The 14754-nt window shown below is 43.3% G+C and overlaps 1 protein-coding gene across 1 annotated transcript in view; it reads left to right on the forward strand.

Annotated features, from left to right (window-relative positions):
* LOC127657782 (thrombospondin type-1 domain-containing protein 7A-like) overlaps nucleotides 1–14754 on the forward strand; it is a 151341-nt gene that overhangs the window by 102452 nt on the left and 34135 nt on the right. Inside the window, exons 12-16 of the mRNA XM_052146684.1 lie at nucleotides 6455–6570; nucleotides 7406–7541; nucleotides 7928–8031; nucleotides 9081–9275; nucleotides 11788–12051. Coding sequence (XP_052002644.1) covers nucleotides 6455–6570; nucleotides 7406–7541; nucleotides 7928–8031; nucleotides 9081–9275; nucleotides 11788–12051 — 815 coding nt within the window. The remainder of the gene's footprint in view (nucleotides 1–6454; nucleotides 6571–7405; nucleotides 7542–7927; nucleotides 8032–9080; nucleotides 9276–11787; nucleotides 12052–14754) is intronic.

Below are 14754 nucleotides of genomic sequence, written 5' to 3' on the forward strand. Positions count from 1 at the left end.
CCAAGAGACACCTATGGCTAACACTAGCCGATATGGGAGAAGCTGAGCGCTCCACGTTCCTCAACGCGCCGCTCTCTCCGTCCGGTCTCTTCGGTTCCGCGGTGAGTGGCATTGTTGACCGTTTTTGGAAGTCCAGAAAGCCACCCAAGCCATGAATCTCTTCCTGCCTCGTCGAGCTAGCTCCTCTGCAGGCCGCCCACGTGACCAGCCTCCTGCACGAGCCTCTTCACAGCGCCCAGCTCAGCAAAGCCAGACTTCTCAGCGTCGACAGGGCGGCCACCCTAGAACGCACTCAGACAGCCGCCGCAGACCGCCGCCCCCCCGCGGGCCTCGGCCTAAGATTGCGTTGAAACCTGAGCAACCGAAGTCCTCCTAGCTTTGTTAAGGAAACGACGGCTCAGTCCCGCCGCGGCCGGACCACCGTCAAAGCTTCGCCCCCTGTCAGTCCCCTTCTCTCAGGCTACTGCAGTGGTGGATTCAGCAGCCAACAAGCCGGTGATACTGCCCGCTTGCCTGCACTCAAATGCCGTTTTCACGGCGACCCAAAGAAATCTTGTGAAAAGCAAACATGCCTTATGTGTAGAAAATGTGCCCACAATCCAGTGTTCACCCCTACACACAAGCATTACACTTCCTGTGTCCCTATCAGAGCCCACTCTCATAAAGCAGGCACAGCCAGCTCGAGTGTTAGAGTCAATAAACGCCCACTAATCCGTGCTGCGCCGCTCTCTGCCCGCTCTGTCACACGGCCAGCAAACACCTCTCTGTATGTAAGTCCCATGCCCGTGACTATGCTCGCGCATCACTTCACAGATGTGACTCTTTCCCCATTCACTTCAATCGGGAAGTCACTCACAGAACAGCCTGTCCCTGCTGTCTGCGAGCAGTCATGCATAAGCACAGTAAGCGCGCTCACACATTCTGTTCAGCTCGCTGTGTGCGGCAATCAGGGCGACTTGGCCATTCACCCTCTAGCGTTACGCTTCAAAGCGTGGAAAGCTATCCCAGGGATATCCAAATGGGTGTTAAGCACAATAAAACAGGGTTATTTGCTACAGTTCGATCGCCGCCCTCCCCGCTTCAGAGCGTGCTCGAAACTACTGTGAACACGGAAGCAGCCTGCATGCTTCGTTCAGAAATAGCAAACCTTCTGTGCAAAAGGGCCATAGAGAGATGCCACCTTCTCTGACCGAGTCGGGGTTTTACAGCCGTTATTTTCTTGTCCCCAAGAAAGACGGCGGCCTCAGACCAATATTAGATCTCAGGGTTTTGAACAAGGTGCTCGCAAAAAGACCGTTCAAAATGCTTACAATCAGGAAACTCCTCGCGCATGTGCGCCAGGGGGACTGGTTTATTTCTCTCGATCTGAAAGATGCCTACTTTCAGATTCAGATAAATCCCTGTCACAGGCCATTCTTGAGATTCGCCTCGACGGCCAGGTTTATCAATACACCGTCCTTCCGTTCGGCCTGTCTTTAGCACCCCGTACTTTCACGAAGTGCATGGATGCGGCGCTCGCACCCCTGCGGAGTCAGGGCTTGCGAATTCTGAACTATTTGGACGATTGGCTGATTTTGGCACAGTCACATACGGAGCTTCTGTCTCACAGGACAGTTCTCCTCAGTCATCTGAACAGTTTGGGTCTTGCAGTCAATTGGACCAAGAGCTCACTACAGCCCAGTCAGGCAATTTCCTTCCTTGGAATAGAACTAGACTCCATGGCGATGACGGCTCGCTTATCTACACAGCCGCACCATGTTCAGCGACTAGCCGCGTCCTTTCAGATGAACAGCCTCACGCCTCTGAAAAAATTTCAGAGAATGCTAGGTTACATGGCCTCAGCCGCAGCAGTACTTCAGCTGGGCTTACTGTGCATGCGCCCGCTTCAGCATTGGCTAAACACCCACGCGTCTCGCCGGGCTTGGGCCACGGGCCGCCAGCCGATCAGAGTGACTCAGACCTGTATCTCAGCTCTGCAGCCCTGGGCAGTGGCCGAATGGTATCAGCGGGGAGTGACGATGGGAGCTGTATCTCGCCGAAAGTCATTCGACAGACGCGTCCAACACGGGTTGGGGCGCGGTCTGCGAGGGCTCTCCGGTTTTTGGCCTATGGTCAGTTCAGGAAAAGCTCCTTCACATAAATTGTCTGGAAATGATAGCGGTCGAGTACGCGCTCGTGCGCTTCCTCCCGGTCATTCAGGGTCACCACGTCCTGGTCCGTTCGGACAACAGATCTGTGGTATCCTATCTAAACCGTCAGGGCGGTGTCAGATCCAGGAACCTCTTCCATCTGACAAAACGCATACTGAGTTGGTCCCAGTGCCACCTGCGCTCGCTGAGGGCGACGCACGTGCCAGGCCACCTGAACGACGGCCCAGACATTCCCCAGGGGAATGGTCCCTGCACGCTCAAACAGTCCAGAAGTTATGGAGCATATTCGGCAGAGCAGAGATAGACTTCTTTGCGTCAGAAGAGAACTCTCACTGCCCAGTATTTTTTTAGAAACGCGAGGACGCGCTGGCCCAGGACTGGCCCAACCGCCCGCTTTACGCCTTCCCTCCCGTCTCGCTATTGCCACAGGTAATACAGAGGATCAGGGAAACGCGTCACTCAGTGCTCCTCATAGCCCCGCGCTGGGAGAATCAGACATGGTTCCCGGAGCTTACGCAGCTGTCACTGACAGCCCCGTGGCCCATTCCAGTGAGAGCAGATCTCCTCTCTCAAGCTCGTGGCACGATCTGGCATCCCCACCCAGAGCGCTGGGCGCTGCACACGTGGGTGATCAACGACTACCCGTCGCTTTGCCAGAAGGAGTAATAAACACTATCATACACTCTAGAGCCCCTTCCACGAGAAGACTCTATGCGTCCAAATGGTCTGTGTTTTCAAAATGGTGCACCGACAGAGACCTGGACCCACGGACATGTGGGGTGTCCTCGCTGCTCGTGTTTTTACAAGAGTTGCTGGATAAGGGCTGATCCCCATCCACGCTCAAAGTGTACGTGGCGGCCATCGTGGCATTCGCTGAACCCCTGCACGGCCAGTCACTGGGAAAAAACGAGCTGGTCATCGCTTCCTCAGGGGAGCTAGAAGGATGAACCCCCGCGCCCCCCCTTCGGTTCCTATCTGGGATCTTTCCGTAGTTCTCGAAGCTATGAAAGCCTCCCCTTACGAACCGCTTCAATCCGTGGATTTGAAATACCTTTCACTCAAAACCGTTTTTCTGACTGCCCTGTCATCAGTTAAACGTGTGGGAGACCTTCACGCGCTGTCTGTCAGCGCTGCGTGTCTTGAGTTTGGACCAAGTGACTCCAAGGTCATTTTAAAGCCTAGACACGGCTATGTCCCCAAGGTGATCGGTACTCCTTTCAGAGCACAAATCATTTCCCTATCGGCGCTGCCAGCATCCGATAGCGAACGCGACGCCAATCTCCTTTGCCCAGTCAGAGCACTGAGATTGTATACTGCGCGCTCCGCCTCTTTCAGACGCTCTGAGCAGCTTTTCGTTTCATTCGGAGGGCGCACCAAAGGTTTCGCCGCCTCGAAACAGACACTGTCTAGATGGATAGTGGACGCTATTGCTGCCGCGTACGCGTCAAAAGACCTGCCATGCCCGTTAGGCATTAGGGCTCACTCCACTAGAGGCATGGCCTCCTCGTGGGCATGGTCCAGCGGGATTTCCATTCACGACATATGTGTGGCAGCGGGCTGGGCTTCCCCCTCCACCTTTGTCAGATTTTACAATCTGGAAGTGCCCGCCCTGCAGGCGAAACTACTAGCGGTTTAATACGCTACAGCTCCCCTGGTGAGCTGCACTGATGGGACACATTCCACACAGACCGGCACCGCCGCTCTGTCTTTTCCTTCCCACTATGTGCTTATGTATTACACACACACTGGCCCGCACTCTTGCCGGCCAAATGTTATTTCCCCACTCACAAGGGCTCCCCCGGGTCCCCCCCCCCGGGGCTCACGCAGTGGATGCTTGGCGCGCACGGCGTTGACAATGGGTTCCTGTAGCGTAAGCTAGCTTACGCAATACGAGAGAACCTCTCGTAAGAGAACGAATCGGTTACCTTACGTAACCTCGGTTCTCTCTAGAAGAGGGAACGAGTATTGCGTAGCCGGCCGTCCTCGCGCCACGAGTGATTTTCGCTTCATTCAATGAAAACCAGGGTTTCAGCCTACGAACTTACGCTTATATGCACTCTAGCCATGCCCATTTTGGCAGGCTTTGATGCAGTGACGGCGCGGGCGCCTGTCATTGGACGCAAGTTCACTCAAGTTCGTCTATAGGCTGCAGCAGTTGCCGCAGAGCAACCTATGAGCTCGCTAGCTAGCCCGCTCAAGGTATGCAGTTGCTGCACTGCGTTGACAATGGATACAAAATTAAGGATAATATTTTGGCTTCAATATCTCAGAAAAGATGAATCTTTCCCGTAGCGTAAGCTAGCTTACGCAATACTGGTTCCCTCTTCTAGAGAGAACCGAGGTTACGTAAGGTAACCGATTCGTTTTTTGAGGAGACAGCTGATTGCAAGGAATTAATTTGCATCTTTGTTTATACTGCACGCTTACTCAGCTCGTGTCCAAGGTCAAGTTATCACCATTGTCATCTCCCATTATACCCAATACTTATAACCTATAATAGTATTTATAAGATGGATGGATGGATGGATGGATGGATGGATAGAAAAACAGATAGTATTTATAGTGTTGATTGTACTTGTATGTCATTATGGTGTCATTCAATTTTTGGGACTTTCAAGAATGTGTGGATCCTCATGCGTTATCGAAAATAATGATGTCGTCATTGGCTAAAACGCATGCACAGTTAACTTCCTGAACGAGTGCGCACCCGAGTCCGGGTTGCTTTCACATTCACGCAAATCGTGCTACAGTTCCGTTGCAACCGAACTCGGACCACCTCCTACAAGTAGTCTTGGGCTCAGTACCACGGTGTGCACCACGGTCTGCATGACAGCTTTCACATTACCAATTCTTCATGCGAACCGTGTTCTGTTTCGACTAAACAAACAGCCAGTGTGAAAGCACCCTCAATCTCTCTTCCTTAGATTGGAGTGTTCACAGAGAAATGCCAGTTTCAGAGTTTGTTGTTACTTACATGACCTGCTTCCATATTATTTGAACTTTAGGCTTAAAGCTATAACGCATTAAATATAACTGCATTAAAGATGTAACACCAAGGTGTTTCATTTAAAGATTGCTCGACACGCAAGTTTTGCCTTAGCGGAGCAGAAGCTCCAGCTCCACTTATTCCACATCGAGAGTCCTTCTGTATTTACTTTTGTATTTATGCATTATAATTCCTTCATACTTTGCCATCTATAACACTTAAAGCTGTTTGGAGTGTGTCTGGACTGTGAGCGGTGTTTTCTTCCTTTCCTCAGTCAGGCGCGAGCTGCAGTGCTGCTCCATCATTATAGTTTAATGTGATCTCATGTTCAATAAGATCAAATGACTATTTGACAAAGATTTTTGTTAATAATGTCAACTAATCATTTCAGCCTGAGAGGTTAACTGAGAATGGCCAGATCAGTTCGATCTGACAAAGTCTACGGTAACTCAGAAAACCGCTCTGTACAATTGTGGTGAGAAGAATGGGTTGGCGCTCTTTTGGCAGCATGAGGGGGACCCATACAATATTAGGCAGGTGGTTTTAATGTTGTGGCTGAATGGTGTATTTATAGCAACTTACTTGAATAACAATACGTCCAGTTTAATGGCACAAACATTTGAAGGTCTCTATCACCCCCTTGAGTAGAAATGCAAGAACCGGGCCACGCTTTTGCAGTGTGATGGCCAAGCGCTCACGTTTGTGTGCGTGTACTTGTGTAAAGTATGTTTCTGGCCTAAGCTAGCATATATTTTGCTTCAAAGCTAAACGACATGGCCTGAAAGGCACGAAAGTCCAATTATGATTTCATGGGGTCTTTAAAAGGGTGCTTTTTTTTTTCAGTCAGAGGAGCTGACCGAGGAGCAGGTTTTCCACTAAAGGAACAATAATAATCAACCATTTCCATTAATATGCACCTAAATGGTATAGAAATGTCACTCTTTTTTCAAGACTTTTTTTGCCCAGACAACAGAGAAATGTAAAGTGAAAGTTTGGATTAATTAATTCAAAGCACTTATTGTAGTGAGCTCCTCAGCATGTGGTCTCTTCACATCTCTCAGATTTATGTCGCGTATGTCATGGTGTGCCCTGGTGACATGCAGTAGTTAAGCCTGATAATGAATCCCATTAAGCTAATTGAGGATTTGGAGAGGGTTAGACTCTGAGCTCTTTGTATTCCAAAGAGGTTTTTAATATGTAGAGAAAGCACTACATTACATTCCCTTTAAAATTAAAAGCAGTTGTGGGCTGGAATCTTTGCTCATCAACCTGGTGTATGTGACCAGCAATATTTAATTTTGTCTGTTTGTTCTTTTAGATGTCCTGAAGCCCCTCGTCCACAGTCAGTGCGACCCTGTCTGCTGCCATGTAAGAAAGACTGTATAGTGACATCCTTTAGTGAATGGACAGAGTGCCCCACATCCTGTGAAGCAGGTATCTATCTGTCTATCTGTCTGTCTGTCTATATCTATCTATCTATCTATCTGTCTATCTATCTGTCTGTCTATATCTATCTATCTGTCTGTCTGTCTGTCTGTCTATCTATCTATCTATGTTTGTCTGTCTGCCTGCATGTCTGTATTTCTTCCATCTGTCTGCCTGTATGTCTGCATTTCTATCCGTCTGTCTGCCTGTATGTCTGTATTTCTTCCGTCTGTCTGCCTGTATTTCTATCCGTCTGTCTGCCTGTATATCTATATTTCTATCCGTCTGTCTGCCTGTATGTCTGTATTGCTATCCGTCTGTCTGCCTGTATGTCTGTATTTCTATCCATCCGTCTGTCTACCTGTCTGTATTTCTGTCCGTCTGTCTGCCTGTATGTCTATATTTCTATCCCCCTGTCTGTCTGAATTTCTGTCTATTTGTCTGCCTGTCTGAATTTCTGTCTGTCTGAATTTCTGTCTGTCTGCCTGTCTGAATTTCTGTCCATCTGTCTGTCTCTATTCCAATCTATCTGTCTTTCTGTCTGAATGTCTATCCTTCCCTCTATCTGTCTATCTGTCTGTATTTCTATCCATCTGTCTGTCTGCATGTATGTCTGTATTTCTAACTGTCTGTATGCCTTTATGTCTGTATTTCTATCCATCTGTCAGAATTTTTGTCCGTCTGTCTGAATTTCTATCCATCTCTCTATCTGTCTGAATTTCTATCCGTCTGTCTGTCTGTATATCTATCCATCTGTATGCCCGTCTCTCTGTAAAGATATTTTTCAATGTACGATACACTGCAGTGTAATTCAGTATATGAACCAGAGCATTTGGAACGACAGGTACAAATGGGCAGAAGAGTAAACAGTCTCGTTATCGAGTGGTCATCCAGATGCCAGCTAACGGAGGTCAGGAGTGCCCGGATGTCCTTTATGAAGAGAAAGACTGTAAGAAGCCATCTGTCTGCCCGGGTTACAGGTACAGCTATACACACCAGAACTGTGTCAACACTTCTGAGTTATTCTGCGCTGTATTTCACATAATGTTAACAGTTATTGTTGACCTTCATTGTCATTTTTTTTTTTATATATTTTTTTTTATTGTTAATCCAATAATGCTTGTCAATTACTCACCCTTAAATAAACTCAAACACATATGTTGTTAGTTTTATAATTTTTTTATTGTGGAAAAAAAAACAAAAAACTGAATTGTTTAAGTTGTTTTATAATTTAAATTAAACAAGTTCATTTTCAAACATAGTCAGTTTCCAAGGTAGTCAGCCACTTCAGCTAATTAGGATATACGGTGTACTTACTAATTAAGCACTGGTGACTATCAAACATAATTACATTTCCTCATTGCAGGTGGAAAACACACAAGTGGCGAAAATGTCTGCTGGTGTCCTGGAGTATCCGCAAAGATAGTAAAGGAGCTCAGGAAAACTGTGGCACTGGAGTCCAGACTAGAGGTACATCAGCTACATTGATCTTTGATACTGACACACTGTGGCCACATACAGGCTGGAACAGATTTTATTATGCATCATTTTATTTGTGACCCATTTCCTCATCCTTGTTTATTTGCTATGTGAATTATTAAAATACCTACGATTATTGCTTTGTCTAAATAAGGGCTAAATTCCATTCTTCTCTATTCCCCTGTATCTGTCATATAAACAATTTATGAGATATGTATATTATTATTATTATTACAGTTTAAGGCAGCAAAGTAATTTCAGAATGTTACATCTGCATCTGTATTGTATCTTGATACAACTTTATTCCCTTTTGAATCCCTTTACTTTGGATTTTATACTTTGTGTTTTTCCAATTCTTTTATAAATTAGTATCGCTCATAAGCCAAGAGAAGACTGCATTATGTATTATACTGAAGTCGTCAGCGGTCTGACAAAGACTTCAATCAAACCAGATTTCACATTTGCCCTTCAAACTCCTAATCTGATTACTCTTGACAGTATGGAAAGGTGTCATTGTGTTTGGCGTCATGCATTGTTGGTGCTCTATTAAACTGTATTTCCACAAAGTTATTGGTTCCTGTTTACTGAAGAAGTCACTTCCAACATCTTAATTCACATCCTCACAGGAGTGTGTACCGCTAAACAGACTTGTCTTTACAGTCTTTAATATAAAACATTTATAAATTATAAATAATTACAATCAATAGAATAGAATAGAATAAAACAAGACAAGAAAATTTCTATAGTGAATAATTACTAAAATATTGTATTGGCTAGATACTGCTATATACTGTAGTCATTGGCTTAGTGTTTCTTATTTGTTCACTAATGAGTTTTAAATACATTAAATCCAGATCAAAGTGAACAACTTGACACTCTCCTGCCTTTTTGTCCTATAATTAACCAACTCGTGGAAGCCTGAACACATTTTCTCTGTGCCTGGCACTGTGCCCATTCTCTCTGTAATCTATAGGACTTTTGATTCTCACTTCTGTGTTTGTTTATGTGTGTGTGTGTGTGTGTGTGTGTGTGATCTGCAGCTATCTCATGTAGGCAGCTGGATGGTGTAGTGGTGGATGTTGTGCAGTGTCTGAAGTTTACCAGCAGCATGCCCGCTGTAAGCCAGCCCTGCCAGTTACCATGCCGAGACAACTGCCAGCTCACCAACTGGTCTAAGTTCTCGTCTTGCACCTCAGACTGTGTCGGGGTTCGGACACGGAGGAGAGCTCTCGTAGGTAAGGACTGATGACAGATGTGTTCTTTACGCTGTGGTTTATGTTGGGTAGTGGTTGGATGGTGTGGCATACTGGTTAATGCTCAGGAGGCTGCTGGTTCGATACCCACAAGGAGCAAGTTATGTACAAGCCCACAATCTATACATACAGAATTCAGCAGAAAGTTTTGGAATGGCTATCATGCACAAAGTTACACACATTTTACACCCCATTAATCCTTTATTAATCAGTTTTATTTTCTTTTTCTTTAGTAAAAAAGATCTTACATCCTTAAAAGAAGATGGATTTACTTGAGAAGTAAAATTGTGTATGATAAAAATACATTTTTCAGAGAATTGGGGAGAGCGGGGCTGTTTGTCACACTTTTACTCCAGTGCACATTTCTCAGGGTAGGTCAGATTCTGTATTTCTATATACATTGAAGTCTTTGCTGCAAAATAGCTATCGAACATTATCACCATTCTTGCCGGGAAAAAAGATACAGCTCACTGAACTTTGCACCAGCCTGACTTTCATGAAAAATGCCTTTAAACTTTCTGTATAAATCGACCTTCATAATATAGTAGATTTTACACAAGAGCTATTACAAAAATATGATGAAAGTGAAGATTTGCTTTGGGGGGTAGAATTCACAATATAAATATTTTATATATATATACACAATATAAAAACCACATTTCAGGGTTTACACATAACATAGATCCAGCAAATTGCATCTGAATATATCAAAATGTTCATCTCGCACAACTGTTAACCACTCACACCCTGTCTACATCGGACATGAGAGGTATCGCTTAAAAAGCAATAGATCTCGTTAAAGTCAATGATGGTCCAAAGCACAACATCCAGTTTCTAATATCATCCTGTACTGAGGTGCACATCATCAGAAATGTATCAAAATGGTTAATGACATCCATTTAGTGTGTGTTTAAATACACCAACAATTAAAATAGACAGGGCTCAACTGGTGGTGGTGGGGTGGTGGAGGTTGCCATGTTAGCACACTGAAACAGCAATGTGATAGATTGTGAGCAGACTTATAAAGCAATGGCTTACATGTGATTGGCTAGGAATTACCCCACTAATGATGTGATGATGTACAGCTGCTAGAACTACGCTGCGCTTCCATTGACTGTATAAACATTTCAGCATTTTTTACCTTCTATAAAACGCCCAGTAAAATCCCAGGTTAAGGTTAAAATGTTATGAATCTGAGCTGTCTGTGAGCCCGTGGCTTTAATTGTCATTGTTTCTCAAGTTCTCTGTGTGTCTGACGATGTCATGTAAGAATATACCAGAAAAAAAGACACACTTTACAATTTAAGGTAAAGCTTATGCATGTTTTGCATGTTTTTCCTCAAGCATTAAGTGCAATTAAGTGTTTATTCACTCATGTAAAAGAGAAGCAAACCAGCATATTTTCTTTGATTATGGAAATTAGTGCACTAACATGTAATATTGTTATTTGAACAGAGTGAAGGGGAGAAGTTGTGTTTTAAGTGTTTATCGGACACTGCAGCCTCTTGTTTTGGAACATATTTTTTTGGGAGGGGCATAAAACAAATACATAGTGGGAATGGATTGTCCATATTTGAAATTCAAGAGTGTAATATGGGGTTACAGGCTCACTAATGTCACCAGTTAGGCTGTATTTTTATTGGTATTCCAGGTATTTCAAACAATTTCTTCTAATAATCCCAGAGAGGCTACATCATATGTTCATGTCTGATATTACTTGCTAATTAATCAGCACATCTCTACAATTTCTGATGGGTTGTTTATTTGTGACGTCAGTGCACCCATCTCTTGGATCTCTACAGGCATTCCTTATCCTGTGCAAATCAAAAGTAACCATTACAGACGTCCACAGTAATAATGAATCTACAGTCAGACATTTGTCCAGAAAACAAATCACATCCAAATAGGGCTTTACTTAATAGCCATTAAGTAGCCATGGACATTTTTGAGTCATAAACGGATTGTTAAATCAGAGTTTTATATTAATTCATTGATACTGACAGTTTGAAATGATTCACTTATTTGATATGAATTGAACTTCCCAATATACAGAGTTTAAATGACTAATTAAGCACTATTAAAACAACTCTGAGAACACAATGACCTATTACTTACGAGACGATCTTGAAATGTGTCTGTTGATGCTGTCTTTTAAAAACGTAATGGCCAAATGAAAATCACAATAAAGCTACATTTTATACCACCAGAAAAACCATTGCAAATATATTGTGAATATTTGGTGTATCGCCCAGCCTTAGGTATTACTATTCATTTGTCCAAAACAACATTGTGTGACCATGGCATATGTCCAGAACACCATGGCAATACCATGGTACTTTTTTATAGGTGGTCGTGCAGTGAACTGAAGTACTAGCTGCAAGCAGACATGGCGAGTTTGAGGCAGGCGGGGGAGTGTAGCGTTGACCTCAGCGCTCATGACTCATTCTCTAATGAGCTTAATTAGAGCAGTAATCAACACTTCCTCTGATTACAGGAAAAAGCAAGAAGAAGGACAAGTGTAAAAACAGCCAGATGTACCCGCTGAGCGAGACCCAATACTGCCCCTGTGACAAATACAACGCCCAGCCTGTGGGCAACTGGTCCGACTGCATTCTGCCTGAGGGCCGTGTGGAGAGCGTTTTGGGCATCAAGGTGCAGGGAGATGTTAAGGAGTGCGGGCAGGGTTACCGGTACCAGGCCATGGTCTGCTACGACCAAGAAAACAGGCTTGTGGAGGCTTCACGTTGTAACAGTCACGGTACGTCTCTTTACAATAACTACATGGACGTGATAATGTGAAGAAACGGCCCACTTGAATACATATGACTGGGAGAAATTGTAACGCTAAAATTGTAATAATGTCCTCATAGATTTGCGTCAAGCCCTCCCAGAAACATTTGATGATTGACAGCAAAACCATCAAGGGGCACTCTGCCACTGTTTTTAGACAGTGGGTCAATTTACATGCACACAAACACACTGATTTAAAAAATACAACAACGCAAGAATACCATGTTTACATGAGATTTGAAATCCGGTAAGAATGCTGCTTAATGTGTTTACATGACCACACATGTTGTCATCTTTTTAAGCATAATCGGTGTAAATGAACAGAAAGTGCATTTATGGACACAATTTTCCCATAAACCATTGCCAATGTACACACTCAATATACAGTACACTCGAACGTGAATGGCTCTTTGCATGCAGAAATGTAATTCTTAGGGTTAGGGGTTTTCCGAAACAGTGTACATTCAAAAAAGTGACGTGAGAGCTGCTAAATGAAAATGAAGGAATTAAATAATCCTGGTTAAAGGCTCAAATGCTCTATTATTCAGTTACTTCCTCTTAATTTCCCTGTGGTTCAAAGGCTTGAGAATTCAACTCTACAATTGATTTAAGTCAAGAAAACATTTGCCTGAAAACATCAGAGTTATGCCTCATAATCTGATCTATACTTCCATTGTTCGCATCACAGATTCTCCCGAGGGCATTCACATGAAATCAAAATGAATAATGAAGTAGCGTAGGATCTCCATTTGGGGTCTCTAAGCTCATGATGTGCGGATGTGGACGGGGATAACAGTGATGTCATCAGTAGTGATTCAGACAGAAGAAGATTGATGATGAAGATTTATTTTTCAATATCATTACTCTCTCTCTCTCTCTCTCTCTGTCAGTCACTGTGTTCCGAAACCTAGTGAGCTGCCTAAGCAGCATTTTAAGGCATTATACAGGTAGGATCCAAGATGATGGATGAAGCAAGAGATTTTTCAATTATAAATATGCATATGGGAGACCAGGGATATCTCTTACACTTTCACTCCATGGAATATTTCTGTTTTATTTGGCTACAAGACTTGGCTACAAAAAAGTTCTTGTCCAGGGGAAAAGTTAAATGACCACATGTTGACCTCTTGTGACAGCATGCCCCAATAACAGGGCATATTTTCAAACTATAGGGGCAAGTTGTCACAATGGAACTTCCCACTAAACCAGTGGCGTAGGTTTTATATGAACATTGGGGGGGTGACTTGGGGGACATGTCCCCACTATCACAACCACCAAAACAAAACCTCTGCTTTTTTTAAATCTACACCTGCATTAAACAGGTTAAATTAGGATTTTTCAGCAAATGTAAAAATTAAAACAATAATGAGGCACAAAACGATTCATGAAACAACAATGGAAAAGGTACCAAAAATGTCAAAACATTGCTTTGGCCAACAAATATTTTTTATTGATAAATTGTATACATTTGTTTCTTTTAAAACACATGACACAACCTGCCCTGATAAAAATGTGCAAGATGCCCTGACCTGACGTTCATAAACACACATTTAAATCTTTTTGGGTAAAATCACCCTTTATAATCTAGTTGACCCCTGCCTAAATGTTTTAAAGCATAGTTTGATTATGCTCACTTGTTTACCCAAGAGCCGTAACAACAAAATGACGACAGTGAAAATTTACTTTGGAGGGTTGAATAAAAAAATAATTAATCTATTTTTAGAAAGTTTTGAACTAGGTGTTTGAAACACACATTTGCATAATTGTACTTTTGACTCCAAATCTTATTGTTACTAAAAGCATTTGTGACAACTTCCCCATATGACATCTTGCCCCAGCCTCCCCTATAATTCGTTCAGTCAAAAAGTATCAATAAAAAGAACAATTTACCCAATTTTATTGTGTTGTATGCCTATTAAAGTATCACTTAGCAACATGCTAACATCAAACCTTTAAAATCAATTGTGAGCCGAGTCTCCTGTGCACATCACATGAGGAGTGCTATTTTATCTGTATGTTGCTGCCATTGTAGAGCATTCCATTTTGGTCATTAATGAGGTTCTATTGGAGTTAGGATGCTGTCTTAGAAGGTAGCTGCCCATGTAGGCAGTTGATAGCAAGGCAGCTCACTAGGTTTTCAAATCCTCTCCCCACCATCTCTCTCTTGCTGAGTTAATCACTGCAGTTCATTTTAATAGAGAGCTCTGTATGACACGTTGCCTTAGGCTGCTAAGGAAATCAGTAAATACTCTTTACCTCGCTTCTCCGGAACACATGAAGAAAAGGGCAAAAGCAAAATCACACACATTTTTTATTGAGGGGAGATAAACATGAACATGACGGATTGCTACAAGTGTTTAGCACCCTTCATATTTTCTCTCTCTCTCTCTCTCAGTGTGTGTTTTGCTGTTTGACGTGCCATGTACTCATACATGGCCACATGTGACACTTCTGCATTTTATTTAGTGGTTTGCCAGAAATTAAACATTCAATGTTTTTTTTTTTGTTTTTTTTTTTTTTACATGAATGTTTAATGTGTATATTTAGACAAATGTATATTAAGCTCCAAAGACTGAATTCTGTGCTGCTTATCTTGGGATGCCAATGTGCATGTTATGCTCTAAAAGGAAAAATGGAAATTCTATCACCATTTACTCACCCTCATGTTGCC

The sequence above is a fragment of the Xyrauchen texanus genome, chromosome 17 (genome assembly GCF_025860055.1).
Source record: "Xyrauchen texanus isolate HMW12.3.18 chromosome 17, RBS_HiC_50CHRs, whole genome shotgun sequence".
NCBI classification, from domain to species: Eukaryota; Metazoa; Chordata; class Actinopteri; order Cypriniformes; family Catostomidae; genus Xyrauchen; species Xyrauchen texanus.